At 31.5% G+C, this 10,760-nt stretch overlaps 2 protein-coding genes across 2 annotated transcripts; one reads left to right on the top strand and one right to left on the bottom strand.

Annotated features, from left to right (window-relative positions):
• The first annotated feature begins 809 nt into the window (after nt 1–809).
• On the top strand, nt 810–3,197 carry Syx5 (syntaxin 5). The gene is made up of 6 exons (XM_034334168.2): nt 810–983; nt 1,046–1,734; nt 1,964–2,220; nt 2,281–2,472; nt 2,545–2,666; nt 2,753–3,197. Exons 2-6 carry the CDS (start codon nt 1,365–1,367, stop codon nt 2,910–2,912), a joined length of 1,101 nt encoding a protein of 366 aa, XP_034190059.1. The 5' UTR covers nt 810–983; nt 1,046–1,364; the 3' UTR covers nt 2,913–3,197.
• A 127-nt stretch (nt 3,198–3,324) lies between these two features.
• Nucleotides 3,325–10,493, bottom strand: Tango1 (transport and golgi organization 1). Its single transcript, XM_034334154.2, has 17 exons — nt 10,287–10,493; nt 10,056–10,189; nt 8,213–9,935; nt 7,951–8,112; nt 7,766–7,854; nt 7,543–7,683; nt 7,313–7,429; nt 7,170–7,247; nt 6,862–7,086; nt 6,454–6,621; nt 6,155–6,377; nt 5,946–6,084; nt 5,778–5,867; nt 5,585–5,681; nt 5,378–5,501; nt 4,517–5,026; nt 3,325–3,815 (listed from the first exon to the last, which is right to left on the bottom strand). Exons 1-17 carry the CDS (start codon nt 10,408–10,410, stop codon nt 3,757–3,759), a joined length of 4,203 nt encoding a protein of 1,400 aa, XP_034190045.2. The 5' UTR covers nt 10,411–10,493; the 3' UTR covers nt 3,325–3,756.
• Between the last annotated feature and the right edge of the window lie 267 nt (nt 10,494–10,760).

The following is a 10,760-nucleotide window of genomic DNA, read 5'->3' as shown; positions in this document are numbered from 1 at the left end:
TTTAGGTCTTATATTTCGCTAGAACCGGTCGTACCCATCACTATTCCGAACAAGTGAGTTTCACGATTTGTTCGTTTTTAGGTCTTATATTTCGCTAGTTGCTTCGGGGTCCCTAACACCCCGGATGCCAAAATGTCGGTATGCAGTGTCACCTGTGCTTCGGGGTTCCTGACACCCCAGATGATATGTCGGTATACAGCCTTCACTGGTACATACCTCGGGGTCTCAGATACCCCGAATGCCGTAGTGTCGGTAAGCAAAGAGTGTCATCAGTGCTTCGGGGTCCCTGACACCCCGGATGCCAAAATGTCGATATGCAAATAGTGTCACCGGTGCTTGGGGTTCCTGACACCCCAAGATGATACCATGCATGGTCACTGGTGCTTCGGGGTCCCTGGCACCCCGGATCCTATATTATTGGTATGCAAAGATGGTCACCCGCGTTTAGGGGTACTCAATACCCCAATATGATATCAGGTCGGTACGCAGAGGGCGTCATTGGCGCACCGGGGTCCCTAACACCCCAGGATAATATCAGGTCCGTATGAAGAGGGCACAATCAGTATAATTTTTTTCAGGGTTTATTTAATTTACTTCATTTATTTTCTTTTTGCTTATTAAATAAGCTCATCAAAGGGAAATAACATTCATGATTATATCCCTCTTCTGGGTCTCAGCCGAGGACCGTATTTATTTTACTTTTTCCAGTTATTTATATAATTTTATCCCTCATTATAGGCCAAGGCCATCTCAGTATCCCTTACATCCCTGCATTCCTTCCATCCCAGCATTCCTGCCATCCCAGCATTCCTTACATTCCTGTAACCCTTAAATACCCTTTTCTTTTTTTGTTTTTTAACGTGGTGGAAATCTTCAGAGACACACCTTCAGCCCCCCTGGGGAGGGGCCGGAAGGAATAATAAAATATGATTATTTTTAATTTTTCTCAGTGTATTTCGTTTGTAAATCGTTTGTGATTGATTGTGAGTCTATTTTTAATGTTTGTGACAAATTACTTCTTTTGTAATTAGCAATTTTATTTCAGTCATGATGTGAGCCGAAACTTTTTAGTAATTTTTTAAGGTAAAACCGTTCAGGGCTGACATACGTGAAAAGTCGTTATTTGCATAGTTCTATTTCACTTTAGCAAATGCAGAACTTGGTATTTGACATGGCTCAAGGAAACGAATAACAATCATCACACAGGGTATAGGTAGAATGGGTAGACTATAGCTGTCATGTGGACGTGTCTTTTTCAATCTGTTGGTACATTTATTAAATAGCATTTAAGTTAGATGATTAGGTATTATATCTTTAAATCTATAAAAACGTGAATACGTAGACAAACTTATTGTGAGAATGCAATGCCAGCACGTAGACGACACGTTAGCTCCGAGGTAGACCATGGTTTCGTGATCACAACCTCAAAGAGTCCCTGGCAGGGCAATACCATAAGTCAGCAGTATAATCATGAAAGTGAACGGTGCGATTTAACTAAAAACGAAAAGAAGAAAGCAGATATCGTAGCAGCGACAATGACGTCGCGCGACAGGACCAATGAATTCGTTAATGCCATCCGGACGATGCAAAGCAGGACCGTGACACGAGCAGCGGTTCTGCAAAATCCTCGTCGAGCACGTCAATTACAAAGCTATTCAAATTTTATGATGATAGCTAAAAGTATTGGAAAAAATATAGCGAGCACGTACACTAAGTTAGAAAAGCTTGCTCTATGTAAGACCGCAATAAACACTTAACATCATCTTATATTAAATGCATAAGTGTTAAACATATGCAGCAATCAAAATGTTTGAATATATTGCAATATTTGAATACAAATTATATAATATAATTAATTCATTACAAATTAGCAGTCTTTTATCTAAATATTTTCTTAAATTACTGGGAATATTTTAATTTTGGTAATTATAAAGAAAAATTATATGTTTATTAATTATTTTAGTGGCAAAAAGGAAATCTATATTTAATGACAGACAAATGGAAATTGATGAGTTAACAAATATCATAAAAACAGACTTAAAAAGTTTAAATCATCAGATAGGAAAATTACAAGAACTTGGAAAAAAGCAGCGGGATGGATATGGTGCATTTCAAAGTCATCATATGAATTCACACTCATCTTCTATTGTAATGACCTTACAATCAAAGCTAGCAAACATGTCAAATCATTTTAAAAGTGTATTAGAAGTTCGATCAGAGGTATGTAAGAATAAGATTATATGATGCAATAAAAAATAACATTTCTGTTAAAATATACAGAATATGAGAGAAGAGCAAACTAGAAGGCAACAATTTACTCAAGGTTCTGTATCTACAATGTTACCTCCAAGTGTTGCTGGGAAACAAGGTTCATTATTGCTTCAAGAACAAGATTCTCCCTCATCTACAGTTATAGATTTGGAACCAGCAATGGGACAGTTAACATTACAGCAAGCAATTCAAGATGACTCTGTAAGCTATTTGATATATTGAAAAATAACATTAAACTAAGTCCATTTTGATAACAGTATATAAATTTATTAGATGGCATATGCCCAGTCAAGGGCAGAAACAATGCAAAGCATAGAATCCACCATAGTTGAACTTGGTGGAATTTTTCAACAATTAGCGCACATGGTTAAAGAACAAGAGGAGATGGTGGAAAGGTAGCAATATTTTGATAATTATAAATTTCATATTATATCAATATAAAATATATAACATTTATTATAAAAATGTAATCAAATTTCAGGATAGATAGTAATATAGAAGATACAGAATTAAACGTGGAAGCAGCACATGCAGAAATTTTAAAATATTTTCAATCTGTAACAAATAACAGATGGCTAATGATAAAAATATTTGCAGTTCTTATATTTTTCTTTATATTTTTTGTAGTGTTTTTGGCATAAAACAATTATATTACTATGATTATTATTATTATTATTATACATATTTCTTCATTCAGTTTTGTAGTTGACCATTCATATCCATTTGCGATATAAATTGATCAAAGAACGAGGCGAATTTTTATAAAACTATGACTCACTAGCTATAGAATAGTATATTCAATTGCATTCCTCGACCTCTTTGTTGAATTGTGAATACTGTAAGTATTAATAATTAAAAACTACATCAGTGTAGATTAAAGCTACATTGTTGATTGTAAACTGTAAAAAGGATACTATGGGTAATAAATGTATAATTTTCAATGTTTAGTAATTTTTAATGAATATATGTATTTATAAGGATACGTGGTAATGAATTATATAACATAATAATAAATTATGATTTATTTCAATTTTTTAAAACCTTATATAACAATTGCATTTAACCTAAATTCGTATTACAATTGATTTCCCGATTTGATTATTTACGAATACATATAAGTTTCGGACTTGAACAAAGAATTATATATAATTACATAAAGAAACATTTTTTACAAGCTATTCTATATGTGTGTCAATAAACCTATAAATAATCAAATGTATATGTATGTACAATTTGTTTTTCTGGTTTTTAGTGTAACAGTGACGACATTTACCAGATACATTCCTAGCAGCAAACTAAGTATGTACTTATCACATTTTTAAAGTACTATATCAAAATTGTATTACTGACTTTCTATTAGAAAGTAAAACATATTATCCGTCACTGTTACTGGTTTCTAAAGTTTTTTTTTTCTTTTTTTTTTATGAGTATTTCCTTGCTAAAAATGATGTATGCGTGAAGATGTTTCATAATAAAATAAAAGATTTAAACTTTACTATTATGATGTGTCTTGTCCAAAGACTCTCCAGAAGAATGTAAGGAACCTGAAACGATAATTAACTGTAAATAACATGTTGTGCTTTATAATTATTTCTATTTACAGTAGAGTTCTGATACTGCAGCATTCGATGAATCGTATTAAGCACGAGCGTTTTTTAAATTATTTTCCTTATTTTCATCGCATTGCGAATACATCACGACACTGCCAAAGTCCCAATCATGCCGCATTATCGGAATTCTAGGGTATTAATACCATAAAAATGTATAGTATGCAAATTATGCGTTAAGAAATTTAAATACACGTTACTGTTAAAATATCGAAATCAAATGTCAGTTCAATCAATATTCATTTCACTTTCCAATATAAACGTAATTTAAATTTTAAAAAATTTGTGCTTTTCAAATGACTTGTTAATGATCCTTCATTTAATTTCAATACTTTATACACATATGAAAGCACCAAACTAAACAAAATAGCATCTTTTGTATTAATAGCAAAACAAAATCAAACTCGACTTAGTCAACCTGTTGTATTGCATTTATTTGCAATTATTTCCCTCCATAGTACTCCAAAATTGTCTCACTTTAGAGAATCGCTTGCGTCCTTGCATGCATAACAACAAAAAAAGAATAGAAAATAATGGTGATGTAAAAAAAAGAAGAAAAACATTTGGTAGCAGTGAAATCGATCATTTTAACGGGTGGTGCCAATGTCTTGCTGTCGCTTGTCATTTTATACACAAACCTTTGTGATTTCGTATTCGCTCTCGTGGTGGGTGAAAACCAGAATTGCGTGGATGTGGCAGTGATTCGTCCCCCCACGAACGCGGCGTTCCACGGGGTGGAGGCAATATCGAATCAGGAGGGGGTGGTAGAGGTGGGTGAATATCGCTACCAAATGGAGGTGGTGGTGGTGATCTATGATTAAAAGGTGGAAGTAGATGTGGAGACATAGGTGGTGGTGGAGAACCTGCATTGTCGTACCTGTTGGAAGCAGAAGGATGTAGAGGCATAGGTGGAGGTGAAGATAACCGACCGCCCAAGGGCGCTGGTCGCTGGCTAACTTCATAGGGCGGTACTCCGGATGTATTTGGTAACGGGGGCGGTAAATATGGTGGAAAAAGTGAATGCAGATAAGAAGGCGGCGGTGGAGGAGGAACATTTGAAGAACCAGAAAACATTATAGGAGAACTGGATGATTCTGCTCCTATGAATAATGGAGGTGACGTTGTTGTCTCTCCATTTGCTTCCAGTCCTGTTTGAAAATCAAGTTAAGAAAATACATTTTATATACTCCCATAGTGTTATTTTTAATTTTAAATGTGTACCAACAGTGGATGGACCTAAATATCTTTGATAACCTTCATTATGAATTAATAGATTTCTACATTATAATTTCTACTATTATTATAATAAGAAAATAATAATGTCTCATAAAATTTAATACAATAATGTAAAAGGCTAAAAATACTTAGTTTATACTTTAAATTTACTGGAAATGAAACAATAATGGCTACTCCAAACAGCGACAATGGTAAAATAAGGCCTCAATGACTATAAAATGAAATGCATTCAAACAAGAAATACTTATGTAATAAGTACTTACGATGTAATTTTGCTTCTGAATCTGCATCATTAATATTCTTTTCTATTAATGTAAGTCGATTACGCAATTGACCTGCTTCAACTCTGGACTCTTCTAAGCGACGTTCAACTTGTCGAGCTATGACCTAAAGAAATTATTTATTCAAAAAATTAATGACATTTGAAGTGGTAATTAAAAACAGTATATACATATATTCTAATTTCATACCCATTGTTCGTGTGCTTTCGTTTCAAGAACAGAAATCTGATTTTTGTATTCCCTTTCCTGATCCAGTATTTCTCGTTTTAACATTTCCATTTGTTGTCTACGAAATAATTATACACATGGTTATCAGTTATAGCCATCATATAAGAAATCATTACATTACAAAAATATTTTAGATAATAACATTAATACTTACTTATAATTTTGTATTTCATTTTGCATTGTTTGTATTCTTTCTACAGTGGATACAACTTCACCTTGCTGTTGTAACCAAATAGCTTCTTCCCTATAATGATGTAGAAACAACAATTATTTGTTAAATCACATTAGTTCATTTATACCATTTGAATTAGACTTATCATACTTTTGCCTTTGGGCTTCTTTTTCTTCAAAAAACTTTGTTAGTACTTCAAGTCGCGTTTCTGCATCTTTCTTCTCTTTTTCCGCTATCTTGCATTGTTCACTCAAGGTAGTTATCTCTTCTTTAACAACTTTCATATGTTCTGTAAATTTAAAAGAAATATGTGTTTAATATTATGAAATTATTAATGTAAATAATATTGCTAAATATACCTTCCAACAAGTGGTGTGCTCCTTCAACTTCAACTAATCGTACTTTTAATTCATTTCTATCTTCTAATAAAGCTGTTGCCTCTGCTTTAATATGGGATACATCGTACAACTTATCCAAATCCAAGTTATTGGAATTCAATCGATTAATAACTTCCAGTAGGTCTTTCGTTTCTACTTCTTTACCTTTCAATTTTTTCTGTAAGGTTGTTTTTTCAGTAGAAATCTGTAAATAAGTATACATAAAAGGTAATGACGTTCCTCTTATAATACAATCAGTTACATATTAATTGTATACATACTTCCTTGATTTGCATTTCTAATTGCTCTACCTTATCAATCAGTGTTTGTTCAAGGCTATTCTTACTTTCCTTTTCAAGTTTCAAATTTTCTGTAAACCGAGCGAGCTCAACTTCAACCTCTTCATATTCTTTTTTAAGAGAGGCGAGCTTTCTTGATAAGGACTCATTCTGGAAAACATTTGGCATTAACTAAGATACATATACGCACAATAATACATAATTTACAAAAACATATTTAAAATGTTGTAAGCATGAAATGCTTATAATTACGAACCTCGAGTTTATCAAACTCAAGCTGCGATAAATACGTAAAATAAACTCAATTAAAGACGTATTTTTGTCTTTGACGTAAGAAAAAAAATATATTGGAATACAAAACTTTAGTATTATTTATAAATATATGCATACCTCTTGATTTTTAAGATTAAGAGCATTCGTTAAAGACTCATTTGCAGCTTGCTGAGCATTTAACCTTGCTTGCAAATCTTCAACCGATTGGGCTAACGGATTAACTTCGTTATTTGACGAAAGCACTTCTCGTAACATTCGTTCTAATTCTAATCCAGCTTCAGTAGCACTTTCCAAATCTTTCTCCAAAATAACAATTTGATCTTCCAGTCCTGCTTTTGCTTTCTGCGAAAAATATTATATTATAAATAAATATGGCTGCTTTTTAAAATGTATTACATACGAACATATAAATTTTAATATTTTACCTCTGAAGCCTCTAAATCGTTCCATAAAGAATGTACCTTTTCTCTTAAATTATGCTCATCATTTTTAGTATGTGTTAACTAAAATATATTTAATACAAGTTTAATATGTTATAAACATATATGCATATGAATAAGTTTATTACCTCTTCCTTCATCGTTTTCAATTCATCATTTAGCATTGTACATTCCTTTGTTGCAACAAGTAAATCTTTTTCAAGTTTATTAACTTTAGCTATTAACTGTCTATCTCTTCTCATATTCTATAAAAATACAAGACGAATAAAGTTCCATTCTATTTGTTTATGTCTTTTATTCTATTTATTTATTTCATTTTAGTAGAAGTAAATATTATTAAATAGTATTTGCTTAATACCTCAATGTAATAATATCCCAGGGAGAATATAAGTGTCGCTGTAGCAGTTACACTTAGATACATTAAAGTTAACCAATAGCTGGGTTCTACCTTGATTCCTTCTATTATAACATTTCCATTAATTTCAAACGTTTCTTTTTCCTGGAATAATGATCTTAATTATTACTGATACTGATAAATTACAATAACGCGTCTAATATTTTCATCATATATTAACACTTACATTTGCGTAATCATTTTGAATGTTATCTTCAGGAGGACATGCATCGTTATCGGCTGTGCAAACGTCAGGAGTGGGAACTTTTACAATGTCTAATATTAGTATTGAAAAAAAAGAAAGTATTGTTTCTTCATTAAAAATGTTACTCATATTTTAACGTACAAAATTAAATAACTTGCATACTACACCTTGAATTTCATGTATATTTTCTGATATTGATTCAATTACAAATGGGGTGTCTACAGTACTTAAACTTTCATGTGGAATTTCATTGTGTACGATTTTGTCATTTTTATCTTCTACTAAAGTATTATCCTTTGTATTGTCAATTTCACTTTTTGCTTCATTCTCTATTTAATATAATCATAAAATAAGGTTACACTTGAAATTCAATGAACATTTTATTACACACAATATTAAGTTGAAGTTATTTTCAATTTAACTACCTACCAATCTCAAATTGTTTATCTGTTTCAACATCTAATAAATTTCTGTTATGAAATTGATTAATGTTCATCACATTTTCTGAAATTACATCTTTCTCTGCAGGATACAGTAGTTGTTCTGATAACTCCAGATTTGGTTTAGTCTCAGGTATTTCATTTAACAGCTGAGCTGTTTCCACAGAATAATTACTTGCATTTGTAACATCTTTCAAATTATCATCTACTTTTGTTATTTTATTTATTATTTCATTTATTTCTTTCATATCATGATGAGTTTCATATGATGTATTTTGCTTTTTGTTCAATTCTTGATCATTTTCTTCGTTAGTAATAGTGGTAGCATTAGTATCTTCTTTAAAGTTAAGATCAGAATCCTGAGATTCAGATTTAAATGGGACTGTTGCTGCTTCAGGAGTTACTTCAGCTTTAGTATTTTCAATATTAGATAATGTTTCAACAGGTTTAGTATTTTCTTCTTCTTCTTCTTTAATCTCATCTTTATTAACATCAGAGAATAATTCCACAGTACTTTTTACAACTGATTCTAAGAAAAAAGGTGCAACATGTTCATTGCTATGTTCATTTGAGTCCTCGATTTTACGGCTTTCTTCTTTTAATTGACTTTGTTCTATTTTTGATTCTTTATCATTTTCTAATAATTTAGCATCTATTTTATCGATGTCGGTGGCATTTTTCACGGAATCTTTACCATTTTCAGTAAGTAATGTTCTTTCTGTTGCACTTGTAACATTTGTTTCTAGTGTTAAAGAAGATACATTACTTAAATCTTCAGTATTTTTAATTTCTACTTTTAATTCATTTTGATCACTTTCTAAGAGTGTAACATTTTCTGAAGTTTGGAGATCTCTTCCTTCGAGCGCGATATTTTCTGTATTCTGTACATGTACATTACTGGCAATTGTTTCATTTGTATCAACATTATCTTTTCTATCTACCTCAATTGCTGTTTCAGCTTTATCTTTTAATTCCTCTTTAATGTCATCAAATGTAGGTGTTTGAGAAATGTTGATATCAGTGTTACTGTCCAAGATAGATGCATCTTTCACAGTAGAAGGTAAGCTATTTTGTAAATTTTCTACTTCATTTTCTACTTTAGTTTTAAGATTTTCAGTTGCTTCTACTGATGGAATATGTGCAACTCCAATGTTATCTGGTAAATTAAATATTTCTTCTGAGCTTGTTATAAAATCCTTAATATTAAGGTTATCAGAAGTACTTTGTTCTTTTACTTTTAATTCATCGTTCAAAAGTTTTTGTGGCAACTTTGCATCTTTTGTAAAAATATCTGATTCATTTCTCTCTTTATTGAAATTTACTTCTAAACTATCAACTGCATCTTGTTTATTTGGCACTATTGTTGCTTCTACAACTCCTGTTGCAGAAGCTGGTCGCACAGAAGGTTCATCATGCACCATAGGATCTAAATGGACTGTAGTCCCATCTATAACTGCATAGGGAGGAGTCACATTCTGTGGCAGTTCTTCTGTGGATTTAAGATCCAAATTATCAGGTCTACTACTTGAAGCTTCAATATCTTTTGTATCAAATACAGATTTATTATTATCTTTCTTAGGCTGAAGCTTCTCCTTAGATACTAAATTATTATTAGCCAACTGATTAATAGGCACTTCATACTGCAAATCCTTATGTATAACTTTATATTCTTTTAGAAAACGTTTTGGTACATATCCATGTTTTCCATTTATCTAAAATGAATGAAAACCTTTGAGAGTTACACGTTTAGAATCATAATATTTTAAATAAAAATAAATGTAATCTGTATCAATTTATTTATTTATTTATTTATATAGCGGTAAATAAAATACCTCAACACCCCATAAGTCAGTTCTGTTGCCTGCTTCTTTACTATAAACTGTGACTTTTACACTAACGTCAAATTTTAATAAACCTGGCTCATTTGGAATATATTTAATTGTTGTTCTAGCCAACGAAACAGGCTCTAGATAAAAAATATTGAAAAATAGTTTAAGGTGATTAAATTAAAAAATACGTTTTATATTAGATACATATTGGAGATAAAGTATGGCTTCAATTACCAGAACAATCGGGGTTATAACATAATCGTTTATCTGATAAAGCAGACGAACATTGTGATATTGCACTAAATATTATTGCAATAATTAAAAATAATATATTAATAAACAAATTTTCTTTCGTCATATTTCCCCTATTGAAAAGTTCCACATCACTACTAACATATAATGAAACAGCCTTGGACGCACATTTTGCCCTGAAGTAAGTTACAATAAGATAGTTCGTCGGTTCGTCGGAAGGAATATTCTTCAGTCTCAACCGAACACCGCCTATACCTCATTGTTTGATTGGTAATTCAATTTCAAATAAAATTAAATCGTATTAAGATATTGTATTAAATTGTATTTCAGGTGTCAGAAATACAGAAAAACAAGAAAGAATTGTAAAGAGAAGACCAGATTCATAGTTTCTGACATCAATTCGACGTTGTCTTCAGAAATGCGTGAGTTAAACTTTTTGACTCTTGACAAAAATCC

This window comes from Osmia lignaria, chromosome 2, assembly GCF_051020975.1.
Source record: "Osmia lignaria lignaria isolate PbOS001 chromosome 2, iyOsmLign1, whole genome shotgun sequence".
NCBI lineage: Eukaryota > Metazoa > Arthropoda > Insecta > Hymenoptera > Megachilidae > Osmia > Osmia lignaria.
The sequence above is the reverse complement of the archived record's forward strand: the minus strand, read 5'-3'. Positions and strand labels throughout refer to the sequence as shown.

Bases quoted from the DNA above. Each gene is read 5' to 3' on its own strand.
- Syx5 (XM_034334168.2), top strand. From the start codon at position 1,365: ATGCCAGCACGTAGACGACACGTTAGCTCCGAGGTAGACCATGGTTTC. The intron at 1,735-1,963 runs GTAAGACCGCAA...TAATTATTTTAG, and splicing joins GTTAGAAAAGCTTGCTCTAT to TGGCAAAAAGGAAATCTATA. The intron at 2,473-2,544 runs GTAAGCTATTTG...TAAATTTATTAG, and splicing joins AAGCAATTCAAGATGACTCT to ATGGCATATGCCCAGTCAAG.
- Tango1 (XM_034334154.2), bottom strand. From the start codon at position 10,410: ATGACGAAAGAAAATTTGTTTATTAATATATTATTTTTAATTATTGCA. The intron at 5,682-5,777 runs GTAAGTATTAAT...ATTATTTCGTAG, and splicing joins AATGAAATACAAAATTATAA to ACAACAAATGGAAATGTTAA. The intron at 5,027-5,377 runs GTAAGTACTTAT...ATTTTCAAACAG, and splicing joins TTCAGAAGCAAAATTACATC to GACTGGAAGCAAATGGAGAG.